Below are 23,039 nucleotides of genomic sequence, written 5' to 3'. Positions count from 1 at the left end.
ATGTGCGAATATATAAAAAGACCAACAATAAACGAGTAATTGTATGTGTTTATTTGAGTGCAGTGTAAATCAAAGTGGAGTTATGACGTTACATGCCTTGCCGGCAACCAGTTACATGATACAAGAACAAAGGTTTAAAAGTATCGAATCAGCAACGAAAAGTATGCCATCTTTAGTTTTTCGGAATCGGTAAGTTTATACAATTTAATCGAGCGGAATATAAATCGATAATATCAACTGCGGCGTGGTTTCTACGCAACACTATCGATCCGTTTGACGTATTGTGACGTAACACGGGCAACGTTTTGTTTTGACTAACGAATTGACAGTTTGTAATTTCACTTTCAATTTGTAAGTTTGTTTATGTTTTATGACGGTATTCTCATATCTTAATTATTGTTATATTTTTTACTATGGTTAAAAATTTAACATGTACATTTTTTAATATGTATTTTATGTAAATAATTATGAATATATATTTAGTTTAACTCAGTGTGTAAATATCTTAAATAGCTATAATAATTATGTTTAATAAAAAAATAAAATGTATGTATTTATAAAAATAAAATATAAAAATGTAATTATTATATTAGATAGATAATTTATTTAGTTATGTTTTATTCGTTTACTTTACTTTATTACAAAGGACTAACTTTGTTCAGAACAAAAAACGGAACGAATAGAAGTTAACGTCACGTTTCCGGCGGCCATTATGCGTGAATATTATAATGCGGCTAATTTTAGACGGCTACAAGTAACGTGTTCTTTACTTAGAAACGGGATACTTCCAGATTGTGCCACAGAGGGTTTCAGTGACACTTCTAGTTATTCAATTGACTTCTTACATTTTGCCAGCATTCAGCAATCATTCTGCCATTGTGAAGGAGGCGTTTTCGCTGATTTCTTTTGCGCTGCGCAATTTATTCGCGAGAATCAACGGCCCGACCGTGTTTTTGTTTCAACGTTTAGTAAAGGCTTAACTACGTTTTATCAAGATGACCAAGTTGATACAACAGTTAAATTTTAGTAGTAGTAATTACTACGATGTCGCTGGCATTGTCTTCGAACCCGAGACTTTGAAAGCGAAGACTTATCAGTAAGTATTATATTATTTATATGTTATTTTGTTTGTGTTATATAAGAATATTTTTGGTTTTTCTTTGTTTGAAAGCATTAAATACGATTATTTTTACTGTCCTTGATCTAATGTGATACGTCATCAACGTCGCACCATTATGCTGATTAACAAAGTACCTTCGTTCAACGAAGAAAAAAAAAATAAGGTTAGGGTAGAACGTGCATCGTTGGTATTACGTATACTTTTAGTACTTTCTCAATAAAGATATGACTTCAGTGTTCGATTCTAAAACGTTAATATAAATAAATATGCTTACTCATAAACGATTCGGTTATATATAAACATTGCTTAATATTCTATATGTAGGTATAGTTTAATTTGATATATATTTTCCTAATTATTAAAAAAATTTAATCATATATATACATTTATTAGTAAAATAAAGTCATTTCGATTTTATGTGTATGTATATAGGTATGTTTGTAATAAAAATTTAGTGTTCTATTAACAAAGAAAATTGTTCATGAAACTTTATCAACCATTAGGATTAGACTTGATTTGTATAAAATAAATTAATTTCATCATGATTTTTCTTGAACACATTACTAAACTAAGTGGGTTAATATTAGAAATACACACTCAAGGCATCTCTGTTACATATAGCTAGCAACATAATGTTAAAATAACATTTAAAACTGATAATTGGGTTACTATGCATTATTATTTAAATATGGAATGGTACAATGTGACTTGAGGTCAAGTTAATTCTGGTCAAGAAAAATGGAAATGTGATAAATTGTCCTTAAAAGTAATAAAGGTTATATTTGTTTATTAGGATACAGGTTCTATTGTTCTTTAGTGGTTTAAAAGTTTTTAAATTTAGAATTTATCAGCATATTTCAAAACATTTTTTTTTATTGTGCAACATAAATTGTGCTAAAGGTGGGATTGATGTTTAAAAAAAATAACAAATAAAATCAGTTAACTTATACTCACACATATGTAATATGTAAACACCACAAAGACCTAAGGAAATACATAAATATATTACTAATATTTGTGGTTTATTTATCAAATTATTTACCTAAATGTACTGCAGTCATTACAAGATTATGTCAGGCAATGATAATTGTAAATGATATACAGTTTCTTTATATTATTTTTGTTAATTTATACAAAATTAACAAGAGTTTAGATTATACAAAATTTAACAATTAATTATAGATAATGTATGTGTAATACAAATGGTACTAATAAAGAGTAAAAAAATTGTGTTCCTTCAATTAAAGGATGTTGTAATAGATAGTATATAAAAATAACTATAAAAAAGCAGTTATTTTGTATATAATTAGACTAAAAATATGATTAAGGTTGCCATTTATTACTATTTAATATAGATTATAATTTAACATTTTTTTTATTCTCATGTAAATGAAAAGAGGTTCTACTACATTTTAATGTATATTTAATACAAGAACAACAGATCCTAAAGTATAGTTTATTAATATGATTTTTGTATTAAATTATTATGGTGTCTGTCTTAGATGTATAGACATCAAAATATGTATTTTAATATAGCAGGTTTTATATACAACGGTTGCAACATATATTCTATATCAACATAGATAGCATTTGATTTATCCATGTAGCCATCCATAGAGCATGACAGTTAATGCTGGATTTTTCTAGTAATGACATAAAATCAAATGTCTGTATATTTCAGTATAATATCTAGTACTTGATGTACTGAATTATCTGATTAGATAAAATTGTTACACAGAAATAAAGTATACATACAACTCGCATAGACAACTAGGCAGAACTGTAAAATAGAAAATTAATGGTATTGCAGGAAGTTCTTAAATTGATAATTATCAGCCGAGAAGGTCAATTGCCTTTCAGGTGGTAGAATTTCATCTTCACCATCGATAAATAAAATTCTCTTAAGTCTACTAAGAAATTAAAAAAATAGTAACTGTTGCAACTTAAGTTAATTTTTATGATGTTAATAAACTTTTTAATGGAATCATAACAGTGTCAATGAGTAACTCGACAGATGACTGACAGACAGGGTTACTGAGCCTTAAGATTAAAAATTTAGACCCGGTATTTATTGAAACTGAGTGTTTTTACATTATGATCTGTTCGTATATATTTTTTTAAGACAATCTGTATTGATATCTTCCAAGATATCCAAGGGTCAACTTGTCATAACAATTTTATGCTTGAGTCAGAGATAATGACGGTAAAAAAAAAACCCATGATGATAACTTTTTAAAAAGTAGTGTTATATAAAGGAACTACTGAATTATTTTTCCTTGAGTAAAATTCTAATGGTTTTGTGACCAGGATAATTTAACAGTAGTCATATATTTCAGTAAATCATCATTACATAGTATAAAACAAAGTTGCGTACCGCTGTCTGCCCCCTACGTATGCTTAGATCTTTAAAATTACACAACGAATTTTGGTGCGGTTTTTTTTAAAGAATTTTAATTTTTGATTGATGCAAGAGGTAGGTTTATATGTATAATACATGCACAATATACCATTGAAAAAGTGATAGTTTTAGAGGTTTCTTAAGTTATGATGATATAAACACATTTTTTGAGCTTACTTTGCATACACTGGCTGAAACTGACGAGATAGATCAAAATAATGTACTGGAGTATTGTACACCCTAAAAAGGTCTTCAAAATAGTACGCGATAACCCACAACAGCTATTTTTTATCCTTTACTTTTTACGAGAAATAATGACTTATTTTCGAAGCGATTTTAACCAATACAACATTAATCCTTATCCAATAAAGTACTTTAAATACGATGTGCATTTAATATAGATCAATATGGCACTTTACAGCGTGTAATTTAAATGAATATTTTTGAAGACATTGTAGATTTAAAACGCAGGGACATAGCTGTTTGTATTGTCTAACGACTGAAAAACTGTAAACGATGTCAGATATTCTGAAGTATATTTAATGGCAGCATTGCACCCGTGCGAAGACGGGAAGAGTCGCTAGTATATTATAAATCAAAGTTATATTTAATATAAACAGATCATTATTATTAATATTCATTAATCACTAAATTACAATTGTATGTCGAAACTATTCTATTAATGATGGCCAATTCGTTGGTATTGAATATATGTACTACGTAATTGTTATTGAAAACTAGAAAAATAATGTTTCGTTTCTTTTTTTTCTAATTATTTTATTGATAACAAGCCAAAAAAGAAAACAGTCTGAAAAACAAGCGAAAAGGGCACTGAACTGTGTGGTCTTTGCCTGTTTGTATAAAGATTCAAAAAGTATAATAGAATGGACTTTAATTTCCTTGAATTGATTCTGCTCTTGAACAATTTTTCCTACGGTTTTGATATTAGAATGACATTAATAGGCTCATCAAAGGCTTATTAGAAAAATGTCAAGCCAATACAATATTTAAATGCAACGGTATAAGGTTCTAAATTGTATACAAATATTACGTTCTTAGTCTTATTTGGTTCAATTAATGCTGATTTGACCTTGTATTGAGTATGTTTTAGAATGTATGCGTTACGTATGTACATGCACACGTATATGAGTAGGGATAGTTTTGTATGTGTGCGTAAATTTATAATGTTGTAATTTTCTTTAATTATGAAACAATTCGATGACTTTTTTGTGAGCGGACTGGAAAATTTCCGTTTTGTATATATTCATTATATTATTTAATTTCATCATATTCACTCATTTTTATCATTTTAATATCATTTAGTTTTTAAATAAGCAGTTTGGATATCTGTGACAGTTCTAGAAACATTTAGTTTTTATATATCGTCTTTATGGAGACTAGCTAACTGCGCTAGAGATATAGCCGTGCGCAAGTGTGTGTGTACAAACACAGGTGCATACTCTACGGAATTACGAGGCACAGATTTAAACTACTAATATATGAATTCTGGGCTGATATTGAAAATTATTGCGTTCTATTGGTCCGACTCGAATTTTAAACCGAAATCTCGGGATCTGCAGCCTTATGACGTCACATGACCAACAACAAGAGAGTAAGAATTGCGTAGAAACTGTACTAACATTTTTACATATTAGGTAACAGTTGACAGTCACAATCGTCACAGCAATAGGATCTCGTGGTTTTTATTGCACAGATAATATTAGATCTTGCTTTTTACGATGTAAATAGTTATGGTTAAAGGTGATGAAGCTACATTCATTCGTCTAATTATAATATTTAAAAAAAAAAATCTTTGTCAGTTTAATGTTATTGTATTAAAATCATAGATAATCTACATTAAATTAATTTACAATTATTTTTTATTTCTCCGTTTTCAATAAATAAAAATACATATATTAATGATATACCTATTTGTAATATTATGTTTCGCGATTTAAACAATAGCGTGTTCCTATCTTGGTGCTTTTTTTTTTGTTATCTCTGACGAATGACAAATGTATTAAGGGAAAGCCTTATTCAGTATTTAGCTCCCCTATTAGCTCCTATTTATTGTTTTAATAGTAATATTACGTAACGTAGTATAAGATTTATATGAACTATATACATTAATAACATCGTATACCATACGCTAAATGATATGATCGGTGAGATGACAACAAGCGTTCGAGGGCAAAACAGTGTTCTGGCGATATCTATTATACGATATCTATACATATAATAAAATTGGAGTGTGTTTGTAATATTAAAATAATCGCTTTTTGCTAAATGCATATGTATATATATGTATACCAAAATATATATATTTTTTTAATTTTCCCTGTCTGTCTGTTTGTTCCGGCTTATCTCTGGAACGGCAGGACCGATTTTGACGGAACTCTCACTGGTAGATAGCTCACGTAATAAGCAGTAACTTAGGCTAATTTTATTTTAGATTTATTTATAAAATAATAATTAAGTCCCGCTGCAATGACTATATACTGTCCAATACCACGCACAGCCCTCGCACATGCCATCACTCTGCCGTCACGTCGGGTGCCTCCTACCGACGACTCAATATCACAAAAGCTGCCTAATACAGAATTAATAAGTTGTAGTAAAATCTGCGAACAGCACGATAACTTTTTTGTTAAATTCAAACGCACGAAGTCGCGGGCACAGCTAGTTTATAATCCTTTTTCAGTACCAAAACGCCCCAAGCTTAAAATCTACGATAATATTACACCAGAAGGCCAATGCCCCTTGCTCACCATTTAATAAAATTTACTCATAAATGTACTTAAGCTCTTTTAACATCGGGTGCGACAATTTCACTTTTTATTATCATTCTGCGAAATACAAGCGTCTCAAGGTTTAGGTACTAAAAGTAAAATATATCGTCTTACAGTAGTTTAGTGACTGGCTAGTCTAACTAGTCAATCTCAATAGGTTGTCTTTTCATATGTTATATTTAAAAATATATAATACGTATTCAGTATTTGTTTCCTAAATGTGCATTATTTCGTCTAGGAAAAGACAAAGGTATTTTATTATAAAGCCTTCACGGAAAATAAATTCGGTCCTACCTAGAAAAAAAAAACGTTACAAAGCACGTTTAAAATCAGTTTGCATTTTTACTTAAAGTCTTAGTTAGTCTTTTCAAGGCGTAATATAGTCATTAATTCCGTTTCGTTATCAGTGTCGTCAGAAGTGTTTTATTAAAACAATTAAAGGATTACATTCTACTGCAAAGATTTTATTTATTGTAACTGAATACGATATGATTTTATTTGAGCTGTAAAGTTTTGTTTGCTTATACTTTATGTGGTTTCAATATCATAACATTATGCAAATACTACACTTATATTAATTTTCTACAAATATGACAGAGATTACTCATATTCATACATACTTAAGGCATTTATGACATGTAATTTAACGTATTTGACATTCAAATTTAAAAACTATTTCTTCGTTCAATTAAATGATTAATTCCAAACTTGTATTTTAAAATCTTACATGCCTGTATAAATAATTCCTTGACCGCCTCGTACACGAAATTAAAAATAAATGTAAACATTTCTCGCGCCAATTTGCTCACGTCATTTTTGTTTATTTGGGTTGGTTACTATTTATCTATTCTCGATGGTGAATTGCAAATGGCGGATTATGAGCAGCTGATTTTTATATATGAAAGCGAAAACGTTAACGAATAAATTAATACGTCTTTGGTACATAGAGCCGAGATGGCCCAGTGGTTAGAACGCGTGCATCTTAACTAATTATTTCGGGTTCAAACCCAGGCAGGCACCACTGAATTTTCATGTGGTTAATTTGTGTTTATAATTCATCTCGTGCTCTGCGTGAAGGAAAACATCGTGAGGAAACCTGCATGTGACTAATTTCAACGAAATTCTGCCACATGTGTATTCCGCCAACCCGCATTGGAGCAGCGTGGTGGAATATGCTCCAAACCTTCTCCTCAAAGGGAGAGGAGGCCTTTATCCCAGCAGTGGGACATTTACGGGCTGCTAATGCTAATGGTACATACTTATTGTTTTAAGATTCGATTGTAATCTAAATTTTAATTATATCTTGCCCTTGACTTAATAGAAGACAATAAAGTGTTTTAATGTTGCAATATTAAAAATATAAAGTATTATTTATTTTTAATCGCGTGTTTTTTATTTTTCGTGATTTAGTAGTAGATAAAAATCTTATTTTAAATTTCACTACAGACGATAAAATCTTATATAAAATGACAAGTACCAATTATTTTATTTAATCTGTGGTGAATTTACAATCGTTATAAATACCGTGGGAATACTTACAATAATTAACACTGTAATATCATCAGATATTACAGTGTTAATTCTGTTCGAAGTATTAAATTATATATATATTAAATTAATATATTTATAAAATTAAAGTGTATGGCATCGAGTCAAAATGTCGTAAACCCTTGGCGAGAAAGGCGGCTCGAGAATGTATAATTTGCTAATAGAAACTGTTGCTAATCTTGGCGCGTATTAATCTTATATTAGGCTAACTCCATATCGATCTTGTCGATAAATCCATACGATAAACTGTAAATAGTGTTGGAAATTTACTTAAATAACTATTTTGTACCGATCGCAATTGAATGACTTTAAAAAAAAAAAATTATGCCATACTTCGATGTAACTTTGTCGGTATGTCAAATATGTTTCTGTTAAGCATTCCTTTAGGTATTGTTATTATTATTTTTTAAAGTTACTTGGACAAATTGGTGTTGTGATGTTGCTTGGTTACATTGCGGCCACCTTTAAATCGCCAATGTCTACTAGGGAAATAAGATTGTCCTTTGTGCCTGTAGTTACACTGGCTGACTCAACCTTCAATTAGGAACACATCCATATACTAAGAATTAATGTTTAGCGGTATAAATAGGTGATACTTACCCAGACAATGTTACACAAAGCCCAACCACCCATAAAATAATAGAAAGAGATAATATTTATCGAAAATTAAACATAGACTTCCTGTTTCCAGAGACATACAGAGATGTAGGATACAGTTATCCGCATTGCAGTGGAGGCCTTTGAATAACGAATTCTCCTGCGAATCGACCGCGAAAATGTTTGCGTTGTCATATAAAAAATGTAGTTTTTATAGGCTTTCCTTAAAATGTTATTTGGACGTTTTTACAAAGTTAAAAGTCGTTTACGTATTCCAAAAAGAATTAATATAAATTTAATGCGTACAGTGAACATTGCCATTAATTTAGACCTTCAAATTTTAATCCTTATGTCCAAAGAAGTATCTCTTGCAGTCTTCCAAATAAATTGTATTGCTACTACAAAAAAATCTTGGATATCTTTGCCAGATAACTTTTCGACTAAATTAAAAAAAAATCAAGTTAAGTAAAATAAATTTATCACGTCAATGATAAATGTATTTATTCTATATATTATCATATCTTTGGGCAATTCGAATAAACTTGACCGATAAATGAAAGTCAAAAATATATACCAAGAAAAAAATTAAAATGGCGGCCCTAGGACTGAAATTCCTTATAGATAACCTCGGGTTGAAGGATATGTTGATTGGTAAGAAGATTTATCTTCACAGTTTTTGACTCGATGCTGATAAAATATCTAGAATAATAAAATCAATGAAATATATTTAAGAATAAAAAACATGACATTGGCTATTGATCGAAACGTAAAACATTTAAGAGAAAAATAAAGTTAAGAAGATTTCCATTGACATCCAGATATCAGTCATATTTGGTTTTTTTTTAAGAACATAAGAAAAGATTGACATTGGCGGAGTTCTTGTAGGCCAAAATCGCATACCAAAAGGCGTAACGAAAAAAAAAACCTTAAAAAATATTCCATTAATTTCCAGTTTCTTAACTTCACTAATATTTTTACAATTAATTCTTTTTTAAATAAAAAAAAACACGAATGATCAAAAGTGTAAGTAAACTACCGTAAATTTTATCGTCATCATACAACACTAAAGTAGAAACATCTTAGAGAAAGTACGACGTATTTGGCAAAGCCTCGGAGTAAACATTATTATCTGGCAAATGTTGGACTTGATGTGTTTAATTATATAAATTATATTTATGATGTAATTGTTGTGTAAATATTACATTAGATCTTATTATGTAGGTATTAAACGAGCAGACAAAGATTTGGCTTCGTACAAGTAAATGTATTTAAAGTTCTGCCATCTTTAAAGTTGAAATTAAAAAAAAAAAAAAAGTTAAAATGAGAAAACAATACTAATGTCCAGAGAGTTTTCTAGAATCAGTAGGTTGTGCGTAATTAATTTGTCAGGAGTCACGACTAAACGATTTTATAAATATGGATCGTGTTTAAAGTTAAAACAGTCGTTGAATTGTACGTGAAAGCTAAAATAGTAACATGTACGTAAATTATATGACGCTAGTCTTGAAGGACAATTGCTTATCAAAATATTGAAAGAGATTTAGCAGTTTGCTTGTTTTGTAAAAGATTGTAATTGCCATGGACTCGGACATATTACGAATTGTAGAATGTCAAATAATTCTAAAAATCTCGGTATAAAAGTCTCTGTTTTCATTTATTGTTAATTTGGGATAGCGCTTTAGGCAAATGAGCATACCTTGTTTCTCTAATAAAACTGAATAAAGCTTTCTATATTTAAAGAATATTTATTGACCACCAGTAACCGATCTTTTTTGAGCTACGAATATTGAACCGTTCTATTGCATTAACGGTAGCGAAATATGTTTTGCCTAGTGTAGATTCGAAACATAATCGACTTCTATGCCTTTCAGTGGAAGTCGTCCAGCCTTTCGAACGTGTTTGAAGGACAAACATCCAAACGTACTTTCACATTTACAATATTACTAGTTTCCGACCGAGTCTTTTTCTGTATTTCGTGTGGAGAGAGGCACAGTTTTAGATACCTCATGTTCTTTTCTCTATCCCTGACGTGTATGCAAAATTTCTAGTTGAGGAGTTAAAATGCGAAAGCTTAATACAAAAATAAATGAACTAAGTCACTTTCGCATTTATAGTTGGTTTTTTTTTTAATATGATTGTGTCGGATGTATAAAACCTTAACAGTACAACCTTCTTCCAAGTTTTAACCTATTTAACTTTTGGACAAAATGTTCTCTCGAGGACGGCTCGAACCTAATTCCACAACGATGCTCCAGAAAGAAACATCAAAATGTTCATAAACACTTGCCTTACACCCGAAAATGCATAAAAAGACACCTATACAATCCTCTTTCTCCTTTTTGATGTCGTTTTGAAATTTGAATAACATTGTCATACACCCACTCGGGTGCTGTTTGTTATTATTTGCAGAGAGTTTGGCGCGGTATTTAGTCCAAGACCGTTTTTTTTTTCTATTTATTCCATCGCGATAATGTTTTGTCTTTTACGCTGTTAGTTCTATTTTTAAATTTGGCAAAGATCTTGATTCGAATTTTGAATCCAGATGTGTTTATGCGTATCAGTATCGCAGAGGACACCTTCTTGATCGGACGTGAAGATAAATAAATAAAAAATCGGTTATTAGTAGCTCGTAATATGCTGTATATGGCATACAGCATCGTGATTATTTATAGAAAGATACCATCGAGAATACGTTTTAAAATAAACTAATTATTAATCATTCTATAAAACATTCCAGTCTGTGATAATTGTGATTTATTAAGTATTTAAAATATAATAACTAGATTTAGTTTTTATTTACGTTTGAATTTTTTGGAAAACTTATTACAAAGATGGTCATCAAGCTTATCTGGTGAGTGTCTTGGGTATTATTTTGCTGTTTTGATAATATATTTTAATGTTTAGTGTCTGTGTTTTATTAATGCTTGTTCGTTTAGGATTTGTTTTATTGTCCTGTGATTGGAACACGTATCTAATTCAAGATGACTGGTAGCAATAGTTCGCTAGTGTTGAGGTTTAGTTGATTTTAAATGTGTTAGATAAATTTATTTAATAGGCTCGCTTTGATTTTTTCGTTATAGCTTTATATTACTGTTATTTACTTATTTTCTTTTTAATTCGTTTAAATCTAGTATAGCGTTTTGAAGTGTAGTGTATTGTTTTTGTCATTTTATACTTGCTTTAAGTCTTTGGAAACTGACCGTCTCGTAAGTGTGACTGACTTATAAGGTTGCAAATCTCGTATGTTTCGTGTTCAAATCTTGGGTTGTTCTAAAATCAAACGTATGGTATTCTAAAAACAAAATTCGGAAGATGCTAATGTTTACGTTTGCGCGCATCGGAAAAGACGGAAAGACATTCGACCAGTACCTGTCGATCGAGGAGTTCCTCGATCGTACTAAATTGCCGTTTTCTCGAAATATGAATGAAATAAACAGAGCCTTCGTGTCGTATGCCGTGTGCACACACTCGGACGCTAGATATTGGGCTGTAGATCTCGAGATCAAACCCCAGATTGGGCTGATAAAAAATAATGGGGTTGTTCTACGGAAAAAAACATCAGGAACAGCTCTGGGAGTTTTTTAAACCGAACACCTAACGTACAGCCCCCAAAACGCGAGCGAAGGCGAGTACATGATTTAAGTGCCAACTTTTATTGTAATCAATCAAATGGTGGTGGTTTTAGTCTTGAACGGTTATGCCAGTGGTCAACATAAATTTTATACATATAATATATATCGTCTGTATGTAGTTTGTTTATAAATACGGACGATACGAAATTTCCGTATTATCATAGATTATTTTATCTCTTGCTATTCCATTACGGCAGTTGAAGTAGGTAATGCATTTTGTGTTTAACTTTGCATTACATTTATTCATATAAGAACTGTTTACATTATGGCATCCTTATATAAAAAAAAAAAACTTACTGAACAAATCGTGACCGCAAGGAATGATTCGAAGAATGCGTTTGCATTTGAATCACAATTCTCTCTGGGCAAAAGTTTAACTAGTCCTCTTTTTTTCGCTGCAAAAACGCGTTACGCGTTTCCTCCACGTGGAAAGAGAGGGGGGGGGGTCGATTGTGATTCGCCACTAAAAAGCCAGCGGCAACCTCTCCGTCTCTTCGACGGGATCGCTTTCGCATGCTACCGTGGAACCAGCCCTCGTGGCACTAGTGGAAGAAATAATTGAGGTGTTATGATTTTAATAAAGGCTTTGGTACTGCTCCTAAGATGCAAGTTTTTCAACTGCAAATGCGATAAATACATCATTTGGATTAAGAAATAATTTTGATTTTAATTAAATAAATTTAAATAAAACAATAATTGATTCGCTTGTTCGCTTCAGTTTTTTCCGTGGCGGCTTGGGCTGTTAAATACAATAGTGACACTTGAACCTCGTTGATTTATGACGCTGTAATCTAAAAATAAAACAAAATATATGATATTACATACTATGAAACTTTGTTGGAGTTTTTATATAAACAACGAATGTATACATTTATTATAATGACATACGTATTACCTAAATGTTTATGTATATGACAATAATGGAATATACTGCAATATTATCATGGAATCGATAAGAGCGCTCTGTCGAAGAGTGAAGTGCAAAATCTTGTCCAAGAACTCTTGGGGTTCTTATAGTATACCATTATTATTATATAAGTGTTCTGTGAATATGAAGAAAACCCGGCAGACCTTATCTTGTATCTGATTGTCCATCAAATTTGTTCAAAATTACATTTTATATGAAGATTTTTGTAGAAACAGGATGTACCTGTATGTATTTATTTCCAGGCAGCATCACAACCAAAATTTGGTTGTACGTTAAATTGATGTTAAAGTAAATATAGATAGACTTTTCTCTTCTTAAATACTGTAGCTTTGATTTTTTATTAACAGTGGCGATGGCGCGTCCCTGAACGCGGCCGGTAGCAAGCGCACAGCTTTGTCGGCGTCGGACGCCGAGTGTTTTTCGCTGTGCCTGGGCGCCGGGCCTCTGTGGTGAGTATACTATTTTACAGCGTCAAATTAACGTCGTTAATCCAATGATCGTTAGTGCACATGCAATTCATTGGATTAACATTTAAATTACGTCCAAAATATTGAAACAATAGTAGTAAAACTTCAAGAGATAGAAATTCATCATAAAAACTTCCCATACTGAAATAAAACTAGTTTTTAACGGATTTAATCGCGTATATTAATTATTTTAACATCCTGCCCGTGACCACGAACACTGCAAAGTGCTCGAAACGTCGGGATGTTAAAATAATTAATATACGCGATTAAATCCGTTAAAAACTAGTTTTATTTCAATGTGTAATAATCGCGAAAATCTAAGACAACATAACTTCCCATACAATAGTCCAATAACAGAATGAGTTCTTGATTAATATATCTACATTTATAACACAACACTATACCAAATGAATACTTATATCTAACACTTCTATACTGATATTATAAATGCGAAAGGAACTTTGTCTGTCTGTCTTTCTTTCACGACCAATCCACTGAACCGATGTCCTAAAATTTGGTATGAAGCAATCTTGAACTTCTAGGAAATACAACGGCTTCACTTTTGTGTCTAATAGCTTACGGCGAACTTTAAACGGGGAAGTCCCTCGAGACAACTAGTCGACTATAATTTTAAAACTTCATTGACATTAAAAACGTCAATTGTACGAATCCATAATGAATATCACATAATATAAAGTCATGTTAATTCAAGGTCAAGTTTGTTTAGTTATATTATTATTATGTTTAGTCGTCGTGCCGTTGGATTAGATCATAAGGCTACAATATTGTTATACGAACCAGGTGGTCCTGATGTCCCTGCTCATGGCTCGGCACCGCCCGGAGGGGTGAGCAGCGGGGCTTCGAGCCCCGCAACACCGTCCACCCCCATCCACGACGACAACAACCGTGAGTTATTATTATTATTTGAGCGTTCATACTCAACTTTTGTTCATGTCCCAACCATTAGATTTTTACTTGGTGTTTTTGTGTTCCGGTTTGAAGGGTAAGTGAGCCGGTGTAACTGCAGGCACAAGGGACGTATCATCTTAGATCCCAAAGTTAAGTAATATTTCTCACAACACTTATATTTACGGAGTAGTATAAGTGGTCTATTTGCTCGTCTCGATAAATACTCAAAATTAGACAAATTTTAAATATCTGAATTCGATTCCACTGCAATAGGCTATTTGACAATGCGAAAAATAAAGTGTCAATTATTGTAATCAGTATATATTATGAGTTTAAAAATGGTTATTTTTCAACGAAAGTTGAAAATAATAATTGAACTATTTATTTTATTTTTATTTATTTATTGGAAAAGTTACACCATCAACTTATCACTAAGCACTTAAAATTAATATCTGACTTGGGTAACATACAAAGTGATACGTCTTTAAAGGTGTAAACAACATTGAACTATTCAAAAATCCATAAATAAAAATGCATTTTTTAAGCGTTTATCACGTGACACAAAACGCTCCTGATTGGTGGGGTTTATGATGACGTCACTTGCTTGTTAACCTCGTTTGCCTATAGTATGTGAATTACAATACAGGCAAGTGACGTCACCGACCCCATTGCAGGGCCATATTGTCAAAGTAGCGTTTTCGCGCGCTATTTCAATATGGAATTTTTGAGCAAATATGTACTAGAATTAAAAAAAAAAACAACGTTTACTGGGTTACTTAACATCTACTAAATAATATAGATTGGATTTTTAAAATCAGTCAAATAGCCTATTCTAAGATTGAATATTATGAAATCTATTTTTGTTGACGAATGAGGTATTTTAAATTCAATAAAGACAAAATCAATGACGTAGTAAGCGGTTTCAGTGATGCCACTAGAATTACTGTTATTATTTTCTTCTTGTCAATGTATTATTATTGGTTCTATAGTCATTTTTATAATCTGCAAAACGGGTAATCGGATTTTTTATCTCAATATACAAAGGCAATCTGTTCGGCGCCGTCTGGGGGCGGCGGTTCGTGTCAAGAATATTTTACTGCTTTTCATTGCGAGGCTTTTAGTTGTATTGTTGAGAGGAATAGTCTGTTAATATCCTGTAATTCGACTAAGATCTCCACCTTACATGTGGTAGGGCTTTGTGCAATCCTGTCTGGGTAGGTACCACCCATTCATCAGATGTTCTACCGCCAAACAGCAGTACTCAGTATTGTTGTGTTCCGGTTTGAAGGGTCAGTGAACCAGTGTGACTACAGGCACAAGGGACTTAACATCTATCCATAACGAATATCATAGTTAATTTTAAGCTCTCGATTAATGTAACTCAAAATAACCATTTTAGTGCTGATATTTTACGCTTTATAAAGACGATACAAACTCATCTATTGCTGAGTCGTATAGTGGGCTAAGACCTTAATCTGTATGGAAGAAATTAATTCATGGAATATTTTTGTTCATAGGTGACTTGTTGAGCGCCCTTCTTTGGGCAAGCGCAAGCTCCCTGAGCAGCAGCGCGGAGAGTCTATCCACTGACTCTGTGCAGACCAACCCCGCACTACACCCCGAGCAAAGAGAAGCGGTACGTTTCACTATTTAAAAAAACTCTAAATAGTTAGTGTTAAAGGTCCTCGTGAACTTACATCTTTCAGGTCATTGTGCAAGGGCGGGAATAACTCGCTTATCACATATTCTACTGTGTTCCGGTTTGAAGGGTGAATGAGCCAGTGTAACTACAGGCACAAGGGACATAACATCCTAGCTTCCAAGGTTGGTGGAGCATTGGTGTAATGTAAGGAATGGTTATTATTTCTTACAGCATCAATGTCAATGGGCGGTGGTGACCACTTACCAACAGGTGTCCCATTTGCCCGTCCACATAATTAAAAAAAAAACCGACTGTTGGGCAAAGGCCTCCCAATCTTGCCCTTTTGAGGAGAAGGTTTGGAGCGTGCGGGAGTCACGCCGCTTTTGGGTACACCATGATGTTTAATAATAGTATTAATTTAATTTACAGGTCATCGGTAAGATCTTGGAACGCAAGGACAAGCAACCGGTTAAGATCGAGTTTAAGATCTTCCTCACAGAGAATACTGTTACTCGCTGGGAAGCAGTAAGTTACAATTTATTTAATTAAAACAACCGACAGACACATTTACAATTAAATTAATAATCTCATTAAACTTACAATTATTTAAATAGTCAATGCTATCCTACCGTCATACAGTTCAATTATATTGAGGGTAATATTCATCGAACGTTAATTTTAAATGTATTTATTGTAAATAATAGAACTAAGCTAAGTTGTTAATGGGTTAAATAAATAAATAAAAACACATACACATAAAATCTATACTAATATGTAAAAGTAACTCTGTCTGTCTGTTGCTCTTTCACGGCTAAATCACTGAACCGAACTTGATTAAGTTTGTTGTGACAAAACTTGTAATTCAAGGATATACTTAGGCTTTTTTAGACTTATTATATCTTATACCAGATAACCCCTAAAGCGCGTTATATATATAATAAAATATTACATTAAGAAGAAACAAGTGTATTCAAAATTATACAATTATTATAATAATTATAAACGCTGAGAACTTATGCGTGTTAGGTAGGGGAGGGGGGGGGGTTCTATAGGTGCCCTATGTCCTTTTTCATATACAATATTTCATGATAATAGGTGCTGAGGTTAAGATGTAAGAGCAGAACAAGTAAACAGATTCGATTAGACCGATTACAGATAGTATCGGATGCCCGTCCTATCGCGGACCACGCGTAGTACGAACGCTTATATGAACACTGCATAATTTCAGGATTAGTACTAAACAGTTTGTTTACAGAAAAATCTTCTATAACGCTAGCTAACCTCTATGTTATATAAAGTAGTATATATATTTATCTAAGACATATATTTTAATTCGAATGATATGCGGTCGCTTAACAAGAATTCAAACACAGTTGCTGGTACCAGAGAGTATGTTTCGTATATTAATTAACAAAGAAATTTAAACAGGCGTCGCAACTCGTATAATTACTTAGCGTTATATAATTGTTTTGTATATTATATACAGTTATGTATATATTTGAGAACAACATCGTTATCAGCAAGTCAATGACCTAGTTATACGCGACATCTAACGATAAATAAAGGCGTTAGGGTTCTAATTTTAGAACGCAAGATACAGCGTTAAGTCATTACCCGATTCTGTTCAATAAATACCGTATGTATATAGCCATGTATGATTTAAAGGACGTCTCCTATTTGTCCGGCTTTTGTTAGAAAATGTAAGCGAATGCTTAAGCGCTTAGGATGAGAAATGGAATGGGCGCTTTTAAAATGGATGTTTCTAGAAATATTTTGGGATAAAACATAACCTAACATTAGCTGCCTGTAAATTTCCCACTGTTGGGCTAAGGCCTCCTCTCCCTTTGAGAAGATTTGGAGCATATTCTATCACGCCGCTCCAATGCGGGTTGGTGGAATACATATGTGACAGAATTTGCAGGTATCCTCACGATGTTTTCCTTTACCGCCGAGCACGAGATGATTTATAAACACAAATTAAGCACATGAAAATTCAGTGGTGCGTGCCTGAGTTTGTACCCGAAATCATCCGATAAGATGCACGCGTTCTAACCACTGGGCCATCTCGGTTCTATTCTCGGACCATTTTGGGGTAGACTTTGATAATTTCAACATATGTTGCGGATTATAGCTATCGGACTAAATTAGCAACAAAACAACAAACAAACAAGGTAGAAACAAAAATAGTACAAAAACGAATTAATGGCATTGAGCACATATCTATAGGATGTCTCACAGGCAAAACGCGTGACATATTGGTTACCAGGAGAGAGGAGAAGAGAGAGGGGAAGATCAAATAAAAAGAGATATTTTCAGTCAGATTATGTGGATCTCATTGGGTGTAAAAGCGTTTCTTCTGTGAAAGGGATGTATGGAAAAGTTAAGGAGGGGCCTTCGCCGCAGAGACGACTGCTATAAAATTACATTGATCTTTATTTACAAATAGAACACATACATAATACTAAAAAATATTATAAACAAGTACTCATGTAAAAGTGTTCATTTTAGTGGAAATAAAGGCTGATTTTATGTTATTTATGTATTTAAGAATTATTTAGTATTATTAAATCGGATATCTGCCATTTGTAAGCTTTTCCAGTAGGACAGAAACGACCTCATTGACAGATAAGAGGTTATAACAACATGTTTGACTTTTAGAGCAAAATATCCGGCCTAATTTAATGTTGAGTGTTTTAAACATAGTAATAGTCTTAGGATGGTCGCTCGAAGTCGAAGTTTAAACAACGATATTCTTCCAGATTTATTAACACTACTTTCACATTTATTTTACCCACTAATCCGCGTTTCATAATGCATCCCGTATTCTGCAAAGTCTCGCCTACAATTCTAGTTATTTTAAAAATTATTAGAATTATAACAAAACACTGCCGCGTTCGATTTCTTGACATTCTTTTTTTACCGGCCTCTTTTTCTAAATGACTAAAATTACATATTATTCATTAAATTATTGTAATAAATTATAGTTATACAATGTGTAAAAAAATAACTCTAACAATAGTAATAATAATAATTTGATAATATAGAAAAAATGCCGTCTCCGAGGTTACCTAAGTGCAACGTAAATTCGTCCATTGACAAAAAAAAATTCGGGGAAATACGATACTGCTGATCGATACGATCTTATCTTTAATGCTAATTCAAAAGTCGATATACCCAAATAATGGATAGCTGGGATTTGTTTATTTATTTATGTATTTAAAATTACAAACAAAATGAAAATAAATTATAAAATTATTATATTTTTTGCTAGCGTTAGAAAAAAAAATTAAATTTTATTTTTAAATAGCGTTTATAATAAAAATTCATTATCAGAAATAATGGGATTACTTTAACTATATAAAAAACTGTGCCAAGCATTATTCTTTCAGTAAAGAGATATCTCAGTACACAGCCGAGAGATGTGTACTGATTTTAACTGTGTACGAATCTATCAATGTATGGATATATTTCGTCATATTAAATTTGCATGTATTTGACGACCTCCGTGGTCGAGTAGTGTGCACACCAGTTTTCATGGGTACGCCACTCCGTGGTTTCGGGTTCGATTCCCGGCCGAGTCGCTGTAGAAAAAGTTCATTAGTTTTCCATGTTGTCGTGGGTCTGGGTGTTTGTGGTACCGTCGTTACTTCTGATTTTCCATAACACGAGTGCTTTAGCTATTATGATCAGAGTAATGTATGTGATGTTGTCCAATATTAATTTATTTGTGTAATTTCAGGTAGTGAAGGGCGGTACCATCTATCTCCGCTTACCGGGAGTGTTACAGTCCGGCAGCAAGGAGAGTTTCATTCTCTTGCTGGATTTCGCTGAAGAACGACTCGGTTGTTCAAAGTAAGTAACTAAATGAACTTCAAACACAAATTATAACACGATAAGGAACTCACACATCACATGCTCTATCGACAAACGGAAATAAATTAGTATTGTTGTGTTCTGGTTTGAACGGTGCGTTTGCAAGTACAGATTAAAAAATGGTAAAAGTACTAGTGAATTGTATCGAATAGTGGGACATTGAGAAAACAATTCTTTATTTTTCTTTTGTAATAGATTAATAACAAATTAAACAAAAACATATCGATTCGTAATCGATTCTGACGCATATTGACAATATCAGTTCCTGAACTTCGAATACTTATGCTAAAGTACTGCACGTAGTCCCGCAAAGAGTTGCGTACCTATCTGTGACTAATTTCTTATAATCGAAATTAAAATATTCTTCATTCGTACTCATAAAAGCATTTTGAAGCGCCATGTTACACTGTTGGGTTAAATTTAAAGCTACCACCGTTTTGGAAAGTAGGTTCTACTGAGAGGAACCGGCAAGAATTTCAGTAGTTACTCTTTTCTACAATTTTAATTACAATATTCTTTTTAAAAATCGTGTTGGCAACAAAAATAATTTTAATCTCATGTGGAAACGCAGCTTTATTTAAATATTTAACAAATTATTTATTCGTTTCAGTTGTATCATTTGCATTCTGAAAAACCGTTCGGACCGAGCCACGCTACTCCGCACGTTCATGTTCATGGGATTCCAACTTTTACCACCAACTTCGCCGCTGATGCAAGATATCAACAACCCGGAATACGTATTCTTGCACTACAACATGCAGTAACTGTCCTTGGTGTTGCCAGGTAATATTGTCCTACCATACTAGTAGAAAATATAGACACTTGAAAAAAAAAATGATATTCGACACTCTTTCGTTTTTCAACTAGCGGTAGTTTTTCGGTGTTGCCAAGGACGGTTTTCGACAGCTTCGTTATAATTAAAAGAAAAATATATATATAAGTATAATTTTTCGTCATTTTTCTAGTAGATGTAGTTGAGAAGTTTAAATTAAAGCTGTCATTTTACAGTATTCGAAGCACTTTCTCGTTTAAAATCACATCGGGCTTGCATAGTGGTAACGTTAAGGCGCCAACAAGTCTAGTATTTAGGTATTTAGTATATTCTTATATTACTATGATTAAATTAGGTAACTTGTGTTTCGTTTGATTTCTTCGACTAGATTATTGTTTGTAGCAACACTTAGAACTGTCAATCGTTTTTTTGTCGTTAAGGGAGTCAAAGGAAATGTTAGTTGGTAGTTTATTTTTCTACTATAGCAGATTTGAATGAAAAACTATCGAGTTTTAGTTCAAAACTGAAATGATAGAATTTATTTCTTTGTTAATTATACTAATGGATATATATGTCGTCGTGTTTATTCACCCACTCCGGGGGTAGAGCGAGAAAAAAAAACTAAAAAAAAAATTAAAAAAAATATAAAAATCTTAAAAAAAAAAATGTTTGTAATATATACAGCTCCAATCCAGATATTATTAGACACAGATGTTTTTGTACATGCGTCTATGAATGAATTTTTAACTTTTTTTCAAAATATTAGCTACATTCAGAGTAGCCTTTAAAGACGCCGTGTGCACATTTATAAATCACATCCACTTTTAAAAAAAAAAAATCACTTTTGGACGAAATATTAAAGCCGATTACACACGAGGAACCCATCTATGTCGATGGAAGTTTCTTCTGTGTAACCAGCCTTAATCGATTGCATACACATTTAAAATAATTAGTATTTAAGAGATTTTGTGTTTCTTTTTTTCTTTTATTACATATTATTATATAATTGTATTACTTATAACATTTATCGCTTTATGTTATATCTTTAAAATATATCCCATTTAAATTTATAGAAAAACTTTTTCATTATTACCTGGTTTAAAAAAAAAAAAAAAAAACGAACTAAATTATTCATCCACGTGTGAATCTTAATATATTTGATAAACAAACATATTTCAGTATTAACAAAAATAAATATATTTAAATTCATAACATAAAGTGAGCATGTGAGCAGTTTGTTCGTTCGAGCTTACTGGCTCATGTGTTTTTTTTCATACAGCGGTCTCCAAACAGTATTTGGTTCGACAAAGTATTACTTCAGTTGGGGCCCTGTCTGTAGTTTAGTTATAAGTTTATGTAATAATGGACGAATAATTAAAAATAATCTTTAATCATTGCTTGTTTTATTTCAACCTTACCTATAGCTTATTCAAACCACAATAGGAGTCATATAAACATCTTTAATATGGTGTTCCTGCAACATTATTGGGTATAGCATTACTGTTTTTACCATAAGGAACACGGGGCACACGCCCGGGCCCCCATCTAGAAGAACCAACAATTTCTCTCACACACTGCTATGAATATTTTTTGGACCACCAATCTGATTCTTAAGAATTAACTAAACTTAATGTCTGACTGATAAGCAAATTATTTGTACAAGGTAGATTTTTTTAAATTAAAAATAAATTATTATTTTGTTAAATATTCTGCTAGATATTAGTTTTTTATTGGAGAGCCCTATGTCCAGCAGTGGGCGAGTATGGGCTGCTAGCACAGGGGCCCCAAATTCATGTGTGCCCAAGAGCCCCGGCACAGCTTGAGATGGCTCTGACTGCATGATCATGCTATTCTATTCTATTCTTATGGATTCTTGAAAGAATAACTTTATTGTTTATTTTTGAGAAAGACATACAGTTATCATAAAATTAATAATTTATTTAAAACTATAAAATTAGAACATAGAAAAGTAGATACAAAATCCAATCAAGTCAAGTCAAGCAGACATAGACTAAAATTATACAACGAATTACGTAACTAAGACCATATGTAAAACATTAAAAACAATAGTAAAGTTATTCAGAAACAATGATAAATAAGTAACATAGTAACACTTATGTAATTTTGTATATCTAAGTGTATTTTTAAGCCTAGTGTACTTGTTTGAAAGTCGGAGAACCTATCGGAAATGAAATAATTAAACAATAAAATTTATTTCTTCAAACGTCTTCAAGTGCGTGGAGTCATATGCCTACCTGGTTAATTTATTAAAAAAAACCCTGGAATATTAGATAACACTTGTGGATTTTATGAAAATAAAACGCAGTCCAATAATTAGTATACTTCACTTTATGATATTCGGGT

The 23,039-nt window shown here is 32.1% G+C and overlaps 1 protein-coding gene across 1 annotated transcript; it reads left to right on the top strand.

Moving 5' to 3' along the window:
• The first annotated feature begins 846 nt into the window (after window positions 1-846).
• LOC125074148 (ornithine decarboxylase antizyme) lies at window positions 847-22,069 on the top strand. Its single transcript, XM_047685376.1, is given in 8 exon segments — window positions 847-1,096; window positions 13,360-13,461; window positions 14,281-14,287; window positions 14,289-14,385; window positions 15,906-16,024; window positions 16,460-16,555; window positions 19,770-19,882; window positions 20,514-22,069. Coding segments are annotated over 8 exon segments (789 nt in total). The 5' UTR covers window positions 847-995; the 3' UTR covers window positions 20,668-22,069.
• Window positions 22,070-23,039: the final 970 nt, after the last annotated feature.

This window comes from Vanessa atalanta, chromosome 27 (assembly GCF_905147765.1).
Source record: "Vanessa atalanta chromosome 27, ilVanAtal1.2, whole genome shotgun sequence".
In the NCBI taxonomy this organism is placed as follows: domain Eukaryota; kingdom Metazoa; phylum Arthropoda; class Insecta; order Lepidoptera; family Nymphalidae; genus Vanessa; species Vanessa atalanta.
Note: the sequence above shows the minus strand (reverse complement) of the source record. Positions and strands in the feature narration are given on the sequence as shown.